General features: G+C 41.4%; 3 protein-coding genes across 3 annotated transcripts; 1 reads left to right on the forward strand and 2 right to left on the reverse strand.

The window, feature by feature from the left end:
• Window positions 1-722: 722 nt before the first annotated feature.
• On the reverse strand, window positions 723-3,400 carry cox5b2 (cytochrome c oxidase subunit 5B2). Its single transcript, XM_014154284.3, has 4 exons — window positions 3,175-3,400; window positions 2,513-2,583; window positions 1,072-1,171; window positions 723-991 (listed from the first exon to the last, which is right to left on the reverse strand). The coding sequence occupies exons 1-4, from the start codon at window positions 3,272-3,274 to the stop codon at window positions 879-881; spliced, it is 384 nt and encodes a 127-aa protein (XP_014009759.1). The 5' UTR covers window positions 3,275-3,400; the 3' UTR covers window positions 723-878.
• Window positions 3,401-3,848: 448 nt separating this feature from the next.
• Window positions 3,849-7,741, reverse strand: dnajc12 (DnaJ (Hsp40) homolog, subfamily C, member 12). Its single transcript, NM_001141838.1, is given in 5 exon segments — window positions 3,849-4,326; window positions 4,570-4,711; window positions 5,040-5,179; window positions 7,040-7,118; window positions 7,363-7,741. Coding segments are annotated over 5 exon segments (522 nt in total). The 5' UTR covers window positions 7,441-7,741; the 3' UTR covers window positions 3,849-4,243.
• Window positions 7,742-8,283: 542 nt separating this feature from the next.
• LOC106576833 (NAD-dependent protein deacetylase sirtuin-1) lies at window positions 8,284-19,549 on the forward strand. Its single transcript, XM_014154282.3, has 9 exons — window positions 8,284-8,686; window positions 9,179-9,250; window positions 9,400-9,641; window positions 10,505-10,657; window positions 15,182-15,329; window positions 15,910-15,989; window positions 16,169-16,352; window positions 16,472-17,272; window positions 17,425-19,549. The coding sequence occupies exons 1-9, from the start codon at window positions 8,317-8,319 to the stop codon at window positions 17,724-17,726; spliced, it is 2,352 nt and encodes a 783-aa protein (XP_014009757.1). The 5' UTR covers window positions 8,284-8,316; the 3' UTR covers window positions 17,727-19,549.
• Window positions 19,550-20,045: the final 496 nt, after the last annotated feature.

The raw sequence follows: 20,045 nt of genomic DNA on the forward strand, positions 1-20,045 counted from the left end.
AAGCTTATTTCTCCTTTCCCAAGATAATCCAACCACCTGACCGATGTGGCATATCAAGAAGCTGATTAAAATGCATGATCATTACACAGGTGCACCTTGTGCTGGGGACAAAAGTCCATTCTAAAATGTGCAGTATTGTCACTGACACAATGCCAAATGTTTTGACAGAGCATACAATTGGTATGCTGACTGCAGGAATGTCCACCAGAGCTGTTGCCAGAGTACTGAATGTTCATTTCTCTACCATAAGCTGCCTCCAATGTTTTAGAAAATGTTGCAGTACGTCAAACCGGCCTCACAACTGCATACCACATGTAACCAACCAGCCCAGAACCTCCACATCTGGTTTTTTTTCACCAGCGGGATTGTTTGAGACCAGCCACCCGGACAGCTGATGAAACAGGAATATTTATGTCTGTAATAAAGCCCTTTTGTGTGGGAATAACTCATTATGATTGGCTGGGCCTGGTTGGCCTGGCTCCCAAGTGGTTGGGCCTATGCCCAATTGTGAAATCCATAGATTAGGGCCTAATTTCTTTATTTAAATTGACTGATTTCCTTATATGAACTGTAACTCAGTAAAATCATTGAAATTGTTTCATTTGTATATTTTTGTTCAGTATAGAATACATATCAACGTTGCCCCCTTTCAACCTCCAAGTGCCCATATATCTGATGTTTTAATAATTTTCTAACAAGGCAAAATAAGCGTTCCAAGAATATGAAGATTAAAATTGCCTGTTGAGACAATTCAAATTGACAGTATTTTAATGTTAAACTACATATTAATCAGCTGAAATGCACACATTGTTCAGGGTAGAGGGTGAGTTAATGAGGCAGGTTATCCTGGTCCAGTGGCAAGGAGCTTGGTGACTGTTTCAGTGGGGCAGCTCATGACGGACAAACTGGTAGTGGGACCCACATTCGGGACAGCGCTGGGGCTTCCCCTCGTGGAGCCAGAACCACACAATGGCAGTGTTGTCCTCTTCACCTATGGTACATAATCACAAGTGTTGGCACATTTTTATATTCTTTTAAGAAAATTGTAAAGCATGAAAGTATGGTACTTACACAGACAGCCTACCAGCCGTTTGTCACTAATGCCTGGGACAATGTGAGGGTCTTCTTTGGTTCCAGCATACTCCTTGGGTTTCAGAATGCTCCAAGGATCCTGCATTTTTTTTCATAAAAAGTACTTGTATGAACACAAATCAATCTTATTTGAATTGAATCAGACATCACAATAGGTTGAAACAAATATACAGTGCAATCGGAAAGTATTCAGACCCCATGACTTTTTCCACATTTTATGTTACAGCCTTATTGTAATTAATTGATTTTGAAAAAATCCTCAATCTACACACAATACCCCAAAATGACAAAGCGAAAACAGGTTTTAAACATTTTTGCTAATTTATTAAAAACAAAAAACATAACTTGTGTATGATTGAGCTCAGGTGCATCCTGTTTCCATTGATCATCCTTGATGTTTCCACAACTTGACTTGTGTTCACCTGTGGTAAATTCAATTGATTGGACATGATTTGGAAAGGCACACACCTGTCTATTTAAGGTCCCACAGTTGACAGTGCATGTCAGAGCAAAACCAAGCCACGAGGTCAAAGGAATTGTCTGTAGTGCTCCGAGACAGGATTCTGTTGAGGCACAGATCTGGGGAAGGGTACAAAAAAATGTCTGCAGCATGGAAGACGTTTGGAACCACGAAAAGTCTTCCTAGAGCTGGCCGCCCAGCCAAACTGAGCAATCAGGGGAGAAGGGCCTTGGTCAGGGAGGTGACCAAGAACCCGATGGTCACTCTGACAGAGCTCCAGAGTTCCTCTGTGGAGATGGGAGAACCTTCCAGAAGAACAACCATCTCAGCAGCACTTCACCAATCAGGCCTTTATGGTAGAGTGTCCAGATGGAAGCCACTCCTCAGTAAAAGGCACGACAGCCCAGTTTGAGTTTGCCAAAAGGCACCTAAAGGACTCTGACCATGAAAAACCAGATTCTCTGGTCTGATGAAACCAAGATTGAACTCTTTGGCCTGAATGTCAAGCGTCACCTCTGAAGGAAACCTGGCACCATCCCTATGGTGAAGCATGGTGGTGGCAGCATCATGTTGTAGGGATGTTTTTCCGCGGCAGGGACTGGGAGTCTAGTCAGGATCGAGACAAAGATGAACGGAGCAAAGTACAGAGAGATCTTTGATGAAAACCTGCTCCAGAGCGCTCATGACCTCAGACTGGGGCGAAGGTTCACCTTCCAACAGGACAACGACCCCAAGTACACAGCCAAGACAATGCAGGAGTGGCTTCGGGACAAGTCTGAATGTCCTTGAGTGGCCAAGCGAGAGCCAGGACTTGAACCCGATCAAACATCTCTGGATGTTTGTGTAGATTGATGAGGGGGGTGTAATCCACTTTAGAATAAGGCTGTAACATAACAAAATGTGAAATAGTCATGGGGTCTGAATCCTTTCCAAATGCACTGTATGCTATCTAGATATGACCTTTCCTTTCTTCAGTGCCTGTAAGGCACGTCGCTCGAGTCCAGTGGCCTGTTCCTCATCAGTTGGAATCCCTGGAAGGAGACTGTTTGTGTGACACCGGTGACTTTATACGCTACTTGACATTCAAATTAAAGGCATAATGTTTATCAGAACAAGAAAATCATGTTACCTCTTAACAGAGTGCATGTAATAGTTATGAGTCAAACTGCACGTCCACAAGCACACACAACTCATGTCCTCCATGTTAAGATATACCTGGCACCAAATCAAAGAATGTCTGCCAAAGAAGGTGGGTCTATCAAGGGGCCTTCCAGTGGTTAAAATCCAAATGACCTTCAGTTATTAACAAATGTAGTAGGTTTCGTGTTTCTAAATACAGTAGCATCATTTTACAATTAATAACACTGTCAAATTGGTAGTTATTTTATGAATGCGTCATGCACGTGTATTCCGTGATTTGGTATTCTATTTTTACACATGTGGTGCCTAGGCGAAGTGTTGCCTTGTAGGATATACTTGCTGAGTACAGTCATAATATTGTTTATTCTATAATGTCAAATACTTCAAAACAGATTAGTTATTAGATTTGATGGACATTCCGACGAACCACAACCGATTAAATGTATTTTACACGCACAAATTAAATTTACGCACACACGTACCTTTTAATGTGCCCATAGCGCGTGGCAGTGATCTTGCCACAACATTATTTCTTGCCAATTGCAAGGTTGTACAGGTACGGAGTAAAAGCCTGCCTGCCATAATGAAATTCACTTTCGCTTAAACTACCTCGTGTGATCTGAACAATCTGCTGGACTGAAATGACCCCATTTATTTCCAACCTTGACTTGATTGACGGAGTCAACTGTCCACTCACAAAGTAACGGTCTTATGAATTGGCCAATTAAAAAAGGATAAGCAACGCAAGCGAACAGGGGCACACTTTTTAGATTTTTGTGTGTGTTTTATTTATTTTATATCGTTTTATAGTAGACAATGTTCAACAGATAATGCTCTGGCATGGACACCAAAAAAAAACGTGCTTCGCGCGTCAAGGTCATTGTATGACCATTAATCTGAACCTATGCTAATTTTTGTTGTTGTTGTAAATTACTAATATATTTAAGAGTAGTTTAAATGTTTCATGGCCTTGTAATGAGTCTGCACCCAAGCAGTGACAGTTGTATGATTGCTGGTTGCTAATGGTTTTAGCTTTAAGTTGTTCATGCTTGAACTTCACATTTTCAATACAATACTTTATCATTCGTTTTGTTGTCCCCATATTTGTGAAGTAATAATATGATAATAAATGAAGCCAAACTAAAATCAGCATATTGAATACATAACATTTATTAGATGTGAAAATACCATCCAGAGCATTTATTTAATTAAAAAAGGCAACGATGTACAAGGATACAACACTACAAAAATACTATACTTCACATAATGACATCTATTGGGTCATTTTGATAAAGAGCTAAATAGGCCCATTCCAGGTTCCATGCCATAGGCCGTATACAAATAATATATATTTCCCATACCCTAGAGCCTAGGCCATGGCAAAACTGGGGTATTTTCATTATACATTTTCTACAGAGGGTCTAATAGGTTACACCTGATAGATTAAAGACAATTAGTTTAGCAATTACATACAATTATTGTGAATATGGGAACCAACAAGTAACATTATTCACAAGGAAATTGACAACACTGATCATTTTATCTTTCCATTTAGATTTCATAATTTCTGAATTTCCGCAGAAGACTGGATGGGGAGTCAGAAGCCCAGCGAAAATGGCGATGGCAGTAATCACCTGGATAATGAGGACATCAAAAATATGATTAAAAATAAAAAAAGGTACACTTGTTTAATAAGACATTTAAATCAATTAAGATTAGACCTCAAGAGCCTCAATATGAAGCATTATATTCCCATAAGTATATTACAAGAACCAAAATTACAGGTTGGATTTGAGTTCTGTCTAAATATAGGTTGGCAAAAGTACCCGTAAACATGAAAATCGTTGAAACATTATGAAACTAGGCTATGTGCTCACTTGAAGATGGTACTGCATCTGGTGAAGGCATCTCTGGTGACTCGTGGTCAGTACAGTCTCTGTCATGGGAACTGTTAGGGAATGTTGCTTTAGAGCTCTCCAGCATGGGCTCCTTTTTGGTCCTCACGGCCCAATGCATTGACTGAGGACAGACAGCAACATACCCAAACATGAAAAAACACAATCACATAAAGTATAAGGTGAACAAAGTGCATTTAACATAATATAATGTATGCATTCAACACAGGATGCATTTTTTGAATGGGCTTATCTCAGTTACATAATACTTGACCTTAGGTCACATGATTACATTTAGGCAGTGTAAAGTTTGACAACTATTTGTATTGCTGCGATTCTGGCTCAATATCATGACATGTATTAACAAGCGGACCAGTTCCCCATTATTTGATCAATAAAAGTGTATAAAATGTATGTTTTCAGTTTGATTATAATTCTCATAATATACATACAGTTTTGACAGAGTCACCAAGCGCTAGCCAGCCATGGAATGGTATGGTAATTCCACTTCTTTTCCATACATCATAGTTTCTTCTGCTCTTTTCATTGCACAAAACCTCCTTGGCTTCCTGCAACTTCTGAAACTCTTCCACTGCAACAAAATGTGGACTTCATGATGAGCATGGATAGGATTATTGCGACAACATTTTTATTATACAGTGCCTTCAGAAAGTATTCACACCCCTTACATTTTTCCACATTGTGTTGTGTTACAGCCTGAATTTAAAATGGATTACATTGAGATTTTTGGTCACTGGCCTACACACAATACCCCATAATGTCAAAGTGGAATTATGTTTTTCGAAATGTTTACAAATTAATAAAAAATGAAAAAGCTGAAATGTCTTGAGTCAATAAGTATTCAACTCCATTGTTACGGCAAGACTAAATACATTCAGGAGTAAAAATGTGCTTAAAAAGTCACATAATAAGTTGCATGGACTCACTCTGTGTGCAAAAATGGTGTTTAACATGATTTTTGAATGACTACCTCATCTTGAAGATGGCACTGCATCTGGTGAAGGCATCTCTGGTGACTCGTGGTCAGTACAGTACAGTTGTTTATTCCATGTGTAACTCTGTGTTGTTGTTTGTGTCACACTGCTTTGCTTTATCTTGGCCAGGTCACAGTTGTAAATGAGAACTTGTTCTCAACTAGCCTACCTGGTTAAATAAAGGTGAAATATATATATTTTTTAAATCTCTGTAAGGTCCTTCAGTCGAGCAGTGAATTTAAAACACAGATTCAACCACAAAGACCAGGGAGGATTTCCAATGCCTCGCTAAGAAAGGCACCTGTTGGTAGATGGTTAAAAATAAAATAAAAAGCATACATTGAATATCCATTTGAGCATGGTGAAGTTATTAATTACACCTTGGATGGTGTATCAATACACCCAGTCACTACAAAGATACAGGCATCCTTCCTAACTCAGTTGCCAGAGAGGAAGGAAGCCGCTCAGGGATTTCACCATGAGGCCAATGGTGACTCTAAAACATTTTATTGGCTGTGATAGGAAAAAACTGAGGATGGATCAACAACATTGTAGTTAATCCTAATTGACAGAGTGAAAAGAAGGAAGCCTGTACAAAATACAAAATATTCTAAAACATGCATCCTGTTTGCAACAAGGCACTAAAGTAATACTGCAAAAAATGTGGTAAAGCAATTAACTTTTTTTTTGGGGGGGGGGGGGGGGGGCAAATCCAATACAACACATTACCCGAGCACCACTCTCCATATTTTGAAGCATAGTGGTGGCTGCATCATGTTATGTGTATGCTTGTAATCGTTAAGGACTGGGGAGTTTTTCCAGGATAAAATAGAAACTGAATGGAGCTAAACACAGGCAAAATCCTAGAGGAAAATCTGGTTCAGTCTGCTTTCCACCAGACACTGGGAGATGAATTCACCTTTCAGCAGGACATAACCTTAAACACAAGGCCAAATCTACACTGGAGTTGCTTACCAAGAAGACGGTGAATGTTCCCGAGAGGCCGAGTTAGTTTTGACTTAAATCTACTTGAAAATCTATGGCTAGACCTGAAAATGTCTGTCTAGCAATTATCAACAACCAATTTGACAGAGCTTGAAGATTTTTGAAAATAATAAAATGGGCAAATATTGCAAAATCCAGGTGTGGAAAGCTCTTCGAGACTTACCCAGAAAGACTCACAGCTGTAATCGCTGCCAAAGGTGCTGACTCAAGGGTTGTGAATACTTATGAAAATTTGATATTTCTGTATTTTATTTTCAATAAATTTGCAAAAATGTCTAAAAACGTTTTCATAATGGGGTATTGTGTGTAGATGGGTGATTAAAAAAACATATTTAATCCATTTGGAAATTTGGAATAAGGGGTATGAATACTTTCTGAAGGCCCTGTACATGACAATCATCACCTGTCACAGTACACAAGAGGGACACAATCACACAGAATTCATCCATTACCTGCTCTTGGATTATCAGGGTGCTTGTCTGGATGGCATGCCAAGGCCCTTACTCTGTATTCATTGGCAATCTGTTCTGTCTAAAAACAAAGATACATCATTAAAGTTTCACCCATATGCATTATGTTACATTTGCCATGGCCTTAAAAGCTGGTTGAACTGACAATCAAAATCTTATAGCAGTCACTTGACAAAAGGTGTATGAAATTATACCAAGCTACGCCACTTTCACTGCACAGTATGATATCCATATCGCAACAAGTCGGTAACATTTATTTAGCCTAGCTAGCTAACGTTATTGCTAGTGGGAAAACAAACTCTTACCGAAGATAACTCATCGCATCCGAGTAACCCGTAATAATCATCCAAGTCCTCTGGTTTGCAATTTAAAATATTATCCATTCTGATTTATATTAGCTATATAAGCTTTGAAAATAACTGATTTAGCTAGCCTGACTGCTCTGAAGGCTGCGGTGTTGCGCGTTCCAGGTCGACTTTATTTTAACGGCGCGGCACAGCTAGAAGTCTAAAAAAACAGAGAAGAATCACGATATGTCACTGAATATTGCAAAATTATTCAGCTTACGCTAATAGCTTTAGTTGATTTAAAATGCGCAATTTGCTCAATTAATATCAATCAATGTCAATTTCACAGCTAAACATAAATACGCACACGATACATTTTGTTGTGGTTGACGTCATCGACGTGCTGAAGTGTCGCTCCCGCCGCAACCAAAGATGAGACAGTAAGTACAGTATGAAGATAGGCTAAAATTGCTTCTCCCCGATCACACTTGTAGGTGTCACATGGCCACGTTGGCTAGCTACGCGCATGCGTAGAACGGTCTCTTGCGCCGAACTGCGCATATGCAGGCCGTCAACTCAACGCGCACTCCTTCGATATAAAGTTATTTTTAACGAAAATGAAAACGTGTCAGTTTGTGACTTTCACGACGTTGGGAGTAATAACATGTTCAACTACTTGGTCACAAGCATTTCGCTACACCCGCAATAGCATTTGCTAAACACGTGTATGTGACCAATAAAATGTAATCTAGGTTGTGCCTTTAGAATTAGAGAAAATTAACAAATAAGGAAACCGTTTTCACTTCTGTCATTGACTTCCCAAACCCCTGCCTGGTCTGTTGGTTCTGTTTCTCAATAGTTCCCGGAACTCACGAATGTTGCGCCTCTGGGTTTAGAAACTCTGTGCCACAACTACTGGTGGAGAGCGAATCACATTCGCCATTTAAATAACCAGCTGTCGACCGCGGAAGAATGTTTTACCACAGTACACAGCGGCTTTATCAGCTGAAGATGGCGGACGGGGAGAATATCCTTGTTGGAGCCAGTTCCAGCACTTCAAATAATGAAGAACCAGATTCAAAAAAGGCCAAAATGAGCATGGCCATAGAATGTGGACTCAAAATTGTTCAGACTGAGCAAGTTACGTATGGGCCAGAGGCTGGTGAGAGTTTGGCGGCGGCGATTTCTGCGCAGCCAGAGGAGAAGGAGATTGAGCCGGTGATGTCGGTACGACAGGCCTCAGCAGCAGCACCAGGCGGAGACAATGGGCTGCTGGTTTTCGAGCCTCAGGAAAGTGTAGTGAATCTAGACAAGGCGTCTGGACTCACGGCGGAGCCTGCAGGTAGGATAATTTAGCTAGCTAGTATGCCAAGTTTTTTGGCGCACTCGACCGTTGCATGTCTGGTTAACGTTAGATTGCTCCACCTAGTTGGATACCAATTGGGCTAGCTTTGTAACTAAGTTACTACTAGGTAGCTCAACAGCACGTCAGCCTGAAGTTTGAAACGAGCAAACTTTGCGTGCATTACGCAAGATATGCGACTTTATTCGCAAATTATTTTACCCACCCGGCCATAAAAATGTAATTACCTTTAGCGGGAGAGATGGCTAACTATCACCATTGGCTATTTGGCTAGTCATTTTATGCTATTTTAGTTTTTATTGCACATTTTAAGGAATGCAAAAATACAGTCCGTAATTAGTTGTTTGCGGAATAGATTCTGTTCATTAAATTAATTAACAAAACGATCACTTCCCACTATCGTGTCCTCTCTTCCTGAGCGTCTTGATCCTGATGATGAGGAACTTAACCCAAAAGCATTTGCCTCCCCAGACGGTGTCAATGAGGATGATGACAGATCCTCACATGCAAGTTCCAGTGACTGGACACCTCAACCACAGATAGGTACAAGATGACAAATAAATAATATTTTTAATACACCTGTTTTAGTACACACAATTGCATGCAACCCAGGTAATGTTCAAGATCCAATAACATGTTTTAAGCTATTTAAATCTATTGATGTTGGTGTTTTTTTTTCCTCCAAAAATTAGGTTCCTACAGTTTTATCCAGCAACACATCATGAGAGAGACCGATCCAAGAACAATATTGAAAGACTTGCTTCCTCCAGAGACTGTGCTTCCACCGGACCTGGATGACATGACGCTGTGGCAGATCATCATCAACATTTCGGAGCCTCCTAAAAGAAAGAAGCGCAAAGACATAAACACCCTGGAGGACGTGGTTCGGATACTCCATGAAAGCAAAAAGATCCTTGTGCTTACTGGTGCTGGAGTATGTATTGCAGGGAACACATTAAGTAGGGTGTCCAACCACTCTGCCCAGAGTGGGTGAAAACGTGCTTTGGTGATGAAATTTCACTTCCTTATGTTTTAAAATACATTTGACCAAGACATACGATTATTCATATTCTGAATCGTCAGTGGGGTCTTTCTCAAACATATTAACATTATATCCGAAAGTTAGATTTCGTAACCTAATACATCCGATAAGTACCGAGCTCTGTTGTCATAGCGATGCAGGTTTCTCGTGACAACTTTTTGAAGATTTTACATTTTGTGGTCGTCGTCTTCAAAGTTGTTTCTGCGGGTCCCAAATTTGCAAGACACGAGCTGAATTAAATGTAAAAGGCTTTGAAGATAGAAAGCTTGAAAAATGCTCTGTTGCCATTTCATGTGAGAAATCTTTGAAAAACAAATGTCTAATTATTGGAAAATGTATAGTAAAATATGAAAATACTATGTCTCAATCGATATCCATCTTACCTCTGTTTTATGTCCTGCGGATTCGAGAAGAATGATGACAAGTTCAATGGGGAAAGTGAGCCTGTCAGGTAGCCAGTAGCCTTAATTTTTGCACAGAATCCAGCTTGCTGACGCAATGACATTTTCCAGAATGTTCTTATTTTTTTTCTGGTCTCTGATTTAGTCACCCTAATTCTGGCCATCATACAAGGGTAAAATTTCCTTTTGAACAGATTATGATAAAGACATGAGGTTTGGGAAAATGTACATATTTAACCCATTTGTCAAAAAATATGTTTTTAATTGGACACCCTACATTATGTTTTGCTGTGTCTATTTGTATAGCTTTCACAGTTGTCGTATTAGGACTAATGGTTTGTTGTTTTTCCTCAGGTGTCTGTTTCTTGTGGAATACCAGACTTTCGATCCAGAGATGGCATTTATGCAAGGCTGGCAATAGATTTCCCAGATCTTCCAGACCCTCAAGCAATGTTTGATATAGAGTACTTCAGAAGAGACCCAAGGCCCTTTTTCAAGTTTGCTAAGGTTTGTGGATTTAAAGTGTTATATAGTGTACTCAGCAAATGCTGAGTATATAGTGTACTCAGCATTTAAAGTGTTATAAAGTGTACTCAGCAAAAAAAGAAACGTCCCTTTTTCAGGACCCTAAATCTTAAAAATCTGAATAACTTCACAGATCTTCATTGTAAAGTGTTTAAACACTGTTTCCCATGCTTGTTCAATGAACCATAAACAATGAATGAACATGCACCTGTGGAACGGTCGTTAAGACACTAACAGCTTACAGACGGTAGGCAATTAAGGTCACAGTTATGAAAACTTAAGACACTAAAGAGGTCTTTCTACTGTTTCTGAAAAACACCAAAAGAAAGAAGCCCAGGGTCCCTGCTCATCTGCGTGAATGTGCCTTAGGCATGCTGCAATGAGCATGAGGACTGCAGCTGTGGCCAGGGCAATAAATTGCAATGTCCATACTGTGAGACGACTAAGACAGCCATACAGGGAGACAGGACGGTGCGTTCCACCGAGGCCTGTACTCTGGAGTGTGATCGATTTTGAGGTGGAGGGTCCCGTCATGGTCTGGGGCGTTGTGTCACAGCATCATCGGACTGAGCTTGTTGTCATTGCAGGCAATCTCAACGCTGTGCGTTACAGGGAAGACATCCTCCTCCCTCATGTGGTACCCTTCCTGCAGGCTCATCCTGACATGACCCTCCAGCATGACAATGCCACCAACCATACTGCTCGTTCTGTGTGATTTCCTGCAAGACAGGAATGTCAGTGTTCTGCCATGGCCAGTGAAGAGCCCGGATCTCAATCCCATTGAGCATGTCTGGGACGTCTGGACCTGTTGGATTGGAGGGTGTTGGACCTGTTGGATTCTGGGGCCATTCCCTCCCCCAGAAATGTCCGGGAACTTGCAGGTGCCTTGGTGAAAGAGTGGGGTGACATCTCACAGCAAGAACTGGCAAATCTGGTGCAGTCCATGAGGAGGAGATGCACTGCAGTACTTAATGCAGCTGGTGGCCACACCAGATAATGACTGTTACTTTTGATTTTGCCCCCCCACCCCACACACTATTCAATTTGTTAGTCACATGTCTGTGGAACTTGTTCAGTTTGTCTCAGTTGTTGAATCTTGTTATGTTCATACAAATATTTACACATGGTAAGTTTGCTGACAGTAAACGTAGTTGAGTTATTTTTTTATATACATACATGCATGCATACATGCATACAGTGGGGAGAACAAGTATTTAATACACTGCCGATTTTGCAGGTTTTCCTACTTACAAAGCATGTAGAGGTCTGTAATTTTTATCATAGGTACACTTCAACTGTGAGAGACAGAATCTAAAACAAAAATCCAGAAAATCACATTGTATGATTTTTAAGTAATTAATTTGCATTTTATTGCATGACATAAGTATTTGATACATCAGAAAAGCAGAACTTAATATTTGGTACAGAAACCTTTGTTTGCAATTACAGAGATCATACGTTTCCTGTAGTTCTTGACCAGGTTTGCACACACTGCAGCAGGGATTTTGGCCCACTCCTCCATACAGACCTTCTCCAGATCCTTCAGGTTTCAGCTCCCTCCAAAGATTTTCTATTGGGTTCAAGTCTGGAGACTGGCTAGGCCACTCCAGGACCTTGAGATGCTTCTTAACGGAGCCACTCCTTAGTTGCCCTGGCTGTGTGTTTCGGGTCGTTGTCATGCTGGATGACCCAGCCATGACCCATCTTCAATGCTCTTACTGAGGGAAGGAGGTTGTTGGCCAAGATCTCGCGATACATGGCCCCATCCATCCTCCCCGCAATACGGTGCAGTCGTCCTGTCCCCTTTGCAGAAAAGCATCCCCAAAGAATGATGTTTCCACCTCCATGCTTCACGGTTGGGATTGTGTTCTTGGGGTTGTACTCATCCTTCTTCCTCCAAATACGGCGAGTGGAGTTTAGACCAAAAAGCTCTATTTTTGTCACATCAGACCACATGACCTTCTCCCATTCCTCCTCTGGATCATCCAGATGGTCATTGGCAAACTTCAGACGGGCCTGGACATGTGCTGCCTTGAGCAGGGGGACCTTGCGTGCGCTGCAGGATTTTAATCCATGACGGCGTAGTGTGTTACTAATGGTTTTCTTTGAGACTGTGGTCCCAGCTCTCTTCAGGTCATTGACCAGGTCCTGCTGTGTAGTTCTGGGCTGATCCCTCACCTTCCTCATGATCATTGATGCCCCACGAAGTGAGATCTTGCATGGAGCCCCAGACCGAGGGTGATTGACTGTCATCTTGAACTTCTTCCATTTTCTAATAATTGCGCCAACAGTTGTTGCCTTCTCACCAAGCTGCTTGCCTATTGTCCTGTAGCCCATCCCAGTCTTATGCAGGTCTACGATTTTATCCCTGATGTCCTTACACAGCTCTTTGGTCTTGGCCATTGTGGAGAGGTTGGATTCTGTTTGATTGAGTGTGTGGACAGGTCTTTTATACAGGTAATGAGTTCAAACAGGTGCAGTTAATACAGGTAATGAGTGGAGAACAGGGGGGCTTCTTAAAGAAAAACGAACAGGTCTGTGAGAGCCGGAATTCTTACTGGTTGGTAGGTGATCAAATACTTATGTCATGCAATAAAATGCAAATTAATTACTTAAAAATCATACAATGTGATTTTCTGGATTTTTGTTTTAGATTCCATCTCTCACAGTTGAAGTGTACCTATGATAAAAATGACAGACCTCTACATGCTTTGTAAGTAGGAAAACCTGCAAAATCAGCAGTGTATCAAATACTTGTTCTCCCCACTGTACATACAGTTGAAGTTTACATACACTTAGGTTGGAGTCATTAACTCATTTTTCAACCACTCCACAAATTTGTTGTTAACAAACTAAAGTTTTGGCAAGTCGGTTAGGACATCTACTTTGTGCATGACACAAGTCATTTTTCCAACAATTGTTTACAGACAGATTATTTAACTTATGTCACTGTATCACAATTCCAGTGGGTCAGAAGTTTCCATACACTAAGTTGACTGTGCCTTTAAACAGCTTGGAAAATTCCAGAAAATGCTTTAGAAGCTTCTGATAGGCTAATTGACATCATTTGAGTCAATTGGAGGTGTACCTGTGGATGTATTTCAAGCCCTACCTTCAAACTCAGTGCCTCTTTGCTTGACATCATGGGAAAATCAAAAGATATCAGCCAAGACCTCAATCCTATAGAACATTTGTGGGCCGAACTGAAAAGGCGTGTGAGAGCAAGGAGGCCTACAAACCTGACTCAGTTACACCAGCTCTGTCAGGAGGAAAGGGCCAAAATTCACCCAACTTATTGTCAGAAGCTTGTGGAAGGCTACCTGAAACGTTTGACCCAAGTTAAACAATTTAAAGGCAATGCTACCGAATACTAATTGAGTGTATGTAAAATTCTGATCCACTGGGAATGTGATGAAAGAAATAAAAGCTGAAATGAATAAACTCATTCTCTCTACTATTATTCAAACATTTCACATTCTTAAAATAAAGTGTTGATCCTAACTGACCTAAGACAGGGAATTTTTACTAGGATTAAATGTCGGGAATTGTGGAAACCTGAGTTTAAATGTATTTGGCTAAGGTGTATGTAAACTTCCGACTTCAACTGTACATATATACAGTGGCAACTTATTCTTTTCCTGGCACCCATCTAGTACTGGGTCGGACCCCCCCCTTGCCTCCAGAACAGCCTGATTTCTTCGGGGCATGGAAACATTGCTCAAATGGTATCAAGGGACCTAACGTGTGCCAGGAAAACATTCCCCACACCTTTACACGACCGGCCTGTACCGTATACACCAAACAAATGGGGCCGTGGACTCGTGCTGCTTACACCAACTGACTCCTGACTCTGCCATCAGCATTACACAACAGGAACTGGGATTTGTTGGACCAGGTCATGTTTTTCCACTCCTCAATTATCCAGTGTTGGTGATCGCGTGCCCACTGGAGCCGCTTTTTCTTGTGTTTAGCTGATAGGAGGGGAACCCGTTGTGGTCGTCTGCTGCAATCGCCAATCTGTGACGAGGACCGACGAGTTGTGCGTTCCGAGATGCCGTTCTGCACACCACTGTTGTACTGCGCTGTTATTGGCCTGCTTGTAACCCGCCTGTTAGCTTCCACAATTCCTGCCGTTCTCCTTCGACCTCACTCATTAACGAGTTGTTTTCACCTACAGGACTGCCACTGACTGGATGTTTGTCGCACCATTCTTGGTAAACCCTAAACCCTAGTCGCCTGTCTGCCTGCTTTATATAGCAAGCTATGGCCATGTGACTCACTGTCTGTAGGAGCGAGCCATTTTTTGTGAGTGGGGTGGTATACCTAATAAACTGGTGTGTGTGTGTGTGTGTGTGTGTGTGTGTGTGTGTGTGTGTGTATATTAGTACCAGTCAAAAAACCAATGAATGAGTAGGTGTGTCCAAACTTCTGATTGGTACTGTATATTTGATTACTATCACTTGTTTTGATATGTGAGATGGTTTTGATTGCTCTGCTCTCTTGTAGGAGATCTATCCTGGACAGTTCCAACCTTCGCCCTGTCACAAATTCATATCCATGCTGGGCAAGCATGGGAAGCTACTACGCAACTACACCCAGAACATTGACACTCTTGAACAAGTGGCTGGGGTTCAGAGGATCATCCAGTGTCATGGTACATACTGTAATATACACAGTGATCAGAACATTAGGAACACCTTCCTAATATTGAGTCGCACCCCCTTTTTTGCCATCAGAACATCCTCAATTTGTCGGGGCATGGACTCTACAAGGTGTCGAAAGCGTTCCAAACGGGATGATGGCCCAGGTTGATGACAATGCTTCCAACAGTTGTTAAATTGGCTGGATGTCCTTTGGGTGGTGGACCATTCTTGATACACATGGGAAACTGTTGAGTGTGAAAAACCCACCAGCGTTGCAGTTCTTGACACTCAAACCGGTGCGCCTGGCACCTACTACCATACCCTGTTCAAAGGCACTTAAATATTTTGTCTTGCCCATTAACCCTCTGAGTGGCACACACACAATCAGTTTCCATTTTCTCAAGGCTTAAAAGTCCTTTAACCTGTCTCCTCCCCTTCAGTGACACTGAAGGATCATACCTTTCACCTGGTCAGTGTCATGGAATGGTGTTCCTAATATTTTGTATACTCAGTCTATGTCAAACATAATACTATTCCAAGTGTTTTATGGTTCTGGGTCTAATATTAACCACAACCTCTTCTGTATTTCAGGGTCTTTTGCAACAGCTTCCTGTCTCGTCTGTAAACACAAGGTTGACTGTGAGGCTGTAAGGGAAGACATTTTTAATCAGGTATTGGCAAGAATGGTTCCTATTAATATTCACCAGTGTCAAATCTGTGAATTTATGTATACTGTTGGACAAACTTGTGGCATTTTGAAGTTATCAGCCTATCTTGTACAGTAGCATCCAGTCTGCTGAATTGTAATTAATTTTTTTGTTTTCATATTGAATACAAATATCTGTTCTAGGTTGTCCCTCACTGTCCACGGTGTCCAGATATTCCCCTGGCAATCATGAAGCCAGATATTGTCTTCTTTGGCGAGAATCTTCCAGAACTGTTCCACAGAGCAATGAAGCAGGATAAGGATGAAGTGGACCTCCTTATCGTCATTGGGTCCTCACTGAAAGTGCGACCTGTGGCTCTCATCCCAAGTATGTTGAAAATAAAATGTGTGTTTTTTTTAGATGCCCAAGATGAGCAATGCTATTACCAGTATTAGTCTTGATCTCGAGCCATGCATATGTAACAGGTGAACTCTCTTTCCATCCAGCCTCCATTCCTCATGAAGTGCCTCAAGTCCTGATTAATCGAGAGCAGCTGCCTCACCTCAACTTTGACGTGGAGCTACTTGGGGACTGTGACGTCATCGTTAACGAGCTCTGCCATCGGTTGGGCGGAGACTTTGAGCAACTGTGCTACAACTCCTTAAGACTCAGTGAGATCACAGAGAAACCCCCGCGGTCACAGACACCTGCAGAGCAGGCACCTTGTGAGGCCTTGTCTACTCACAGTAAACCAACAGAAGAAGAGCAGAAGACCCGTCACACAGACTCATCGGTCGGTGCCTCAGAGGAGACGGACACTCAAACGGTCACAGACACTCCAGAAGGCGACAGAGTACCAACAGAACCTTGTCCGACCGCGCAGAATGACACACAGACATCTGAAGTCGATGGCGTACCATCAGTGCCCTGTCCAAAGGCAAAGATTGTCTCAGACACGCGTGAAGTTGGAGTACCATCAGAACCCTGTCCAAAGACTCAGAATGTCACAGGCACCCTGGAAGTCAACAGAGTAGCGACAGAGCCCTGTCCGAAAGACACTCTTGAATTTGATGCAGTGCCATTAGAGCCTAGTCCAAAAGTGCAGATTGTCCCAGAGGCTCCAGAAGAGCCTTGTTCAAAGACTCAGTCCCCCAATGAGGAGGGAATGGAGAATTCAGATTCTCCATCAGCGGACACGCAAAGGGAAGACCCAACTGGATTAAATGACCAACATGTCAACCTTGAAGTTCGCCGACGATGCTGGATGAGTCGAATCAGTCGAAGTCCTATCAGCAAGCGCCTTGAGAGTAAAATTTGAAGTGTTAATTTACCTCAGATTTTGTGCAAAATTGTGAAATAATTTTTCCACAACCTTTTCATGATAATACGTCATGTTATGACGACAAAACGTGTTTCCATATTGTAAAATTCATCCTAAATTCAATGTCTTTTCTCCCAGCTTCTCAATACCTATTCCAAGCACCAAATCACTACATCTTCCACGGGGCAGAAGTGTACTCCAACTCAGAGGACGAGACATCCAGCTCCTGCGGGAGCAACAGTGAGGACTCCAGCCTGGAGGAGGAGGACGACGAGGAAGAAGAAGACAGCGATGCTGAGGAGGACCAGAGCACACCCGCAGAGGAGGGCGAGGGCTGCCTCATTGACATAGTGACACACAAGCAAGCCTGCGAGGGCACTTCGAGTGTGAAGCAGATGGAGAGTACAGACAAAAATGTCCAGAACACCACAGACCTTTAGAATAAACAAAGCACTTGCAGTCTTTTTTTTAAAATATTTGTTTTGTATATTTTTGTCCACCCACAGCACCTCTATTATACATTTTTCATAAAGTCTAGATTGTGTTGAGACTGTTGCATGCATGTGCTGAAAATTCATTCTTCCTTCTCACTCTTCTGTCTGACCACATTAACAAGCTGCAGGTGGTTTGTTTACACGTTTTGTGTACTACAATTAAATAAACAGCAGCTCAACTCAACCAATCCACTTCAGAAGGTTAATGGTGAAGAAAGGAACAGAAAAAAAAAAACATAGACCAAAGAACAATCCCCCCCCCCCCCCATACTCGCAACAGTTTTTCCATTAAATCTTAAAAACCTTGTCTTTGACTTACCCACTAGCGGTTCTGGGGGAGGGGCAGTGCCCCTGTGACAACAATTTTGGACCCCCTTGTGGCCCCCCTAAATGTGGAGTATGAAATAATTTTTACATAACTAATTTTTGCTATCGTTCTTTTTTTTTTTACATCCATTATTAGACAGAAAATGCAAATAAATTGTTGAATGATTATGAACATGGTCTTTTGCCTGCTAATGCCTGCAATGCAGTGAAGAAAATGATATGACAACAATAACGTCTAATGTAACTGGCCCCTCTAACAGTACAACTGGCCCCAGCTTGCCCCCCCCCAGTTGAAATGGTCTAGAACCGCCACTGCCACCACCTGAAGTGTAAAGAATATATTGAGCGGTGGCATTGTTTTCCTTACGATATTTGGCAGCTACTTTTTACAGTCAAGCTTTTATTATTTTTGTACTTTGTAACATGTAAGAGACATACTCAGCAAAGAGCAGGTGATGGTTTTCTAAATTAAATTGAAAACGTTATACGTTGTGCAAACATAAAGCCTTAACCGTGTTCAATGAGCTTTCATTGGAGCAAATGTCACTTTTTTTCTTCCTTTTCAGCAGTTTGACGCGTTTGTTCATGTTTCCTCGGTTGTATGAGCTATTTGGTCGATGTGACTGATTTGCTCCTATTCACTCTGTCCTGAGAAATGTCCAGCCCTAACACTGAGACCCTGCAGAGCTATACAAGTGTTCTGGGATAAGGTTAATATGAGCCAAATTTAGTCTTTTAAGCACCTAATTTGAATCAAATTCAAATATTTGTTTTGTTTTGAGATTGATCTTGGTAGTAAAAAAGCTAAAATGTTCATTCACAGTAGGCCTTTTCCTTATTTTCATGAGAACACCACAGAAGTTGTCTAATTAATCACAAGGTGTGACAACACACTTGTGTAGAAAATGGATATAGATATGAGAGTTGCATGCTATTTGACATTTGATGGCCAAGTTTAGTTTGAGAAGACCACTACAGGTAAGTGCATGCAGTTCAGATACTGCAGCAGCACCATTGGAGCTGGTTTTACACAAATGGAGGGACAACATTTACATGAATGAACAAAGATGATTACAATTACATTTAAGAGTTCTTATAATCAGTATGCTGATGTGTGAGTCGGCTTTTGTTATGCTCTGCAGTGTTTATTTTTTACAAACGTTTAAAAACATTTATTTTTTATGTTTTCTTTAAATGTATCTGCTATATTTATATTTGGTCTAATAACACCATACACCAACAAATAGGCCATAATATAGCACATAGTCTCATTTGAGGTTACCCCTTATGTAAATATGACTGCCTGTATTTAATTGATAATGTATACTGTGTTTACAGTATAGCCCTAGGCCTATGTTTTTAAAGTTCTTATGCCTGCAAAAGTCACACAGAAAGAGTTGTGTTTTTGTCTAAAATTACTAATAAATATTCGGTCAAAATGGCATGTGTCTGAAACTATTATTGTCAAAATAATGTAATTCTAATCTTGGGCTGCGTTCATTGCGTTGTGGAACGTTCAATTGAACGGAACGGTGCTGTACTGAACGACCAGTTGAATAACGGGAAGGGTTTGGGGAACGCTGTCAGCACGACCACTGTTCTTTAAATACGTCAGTCGGTGCGTCAAGCCACACCAGAGATACTTTTGAGCGCGGCACTTGAGAAGAGATTGTGTGATGATTTGTAACCGCCTGACGCACCATGACAACGTGAACGCAATTGGTCGACAGGGAAGGAAGGAGGGATTTTTTAAAACAAAAATACCAAAAGAATTGTGTGTGTATGAGAGTGTGTGAAGCACTCCTTAGCACCCCCACCCCTCTCTCCCCGCACAGTTGTGACCTATAATTTTAATGAATGTTTTTTTTATGAGTTTCACAACAAACTCATGTCGGGAAAAGAAAAATGTGAAACTAATCTACGCCTGTTCTGATAAAA

Source organism: Salmo salar, chromosome 18, assembly GCF_965601325.2.
Source record: "Salmo salar chromosome 18, fSalSal1, whole genome shotgun sequence".
NCBI classification, from domain to species: domain Eukaryota; kingdom Metazoa; phylum Chordata; class Actinopteri; order Salmoniformes; family Salmonidae; genus Salmo; species Salmo salar.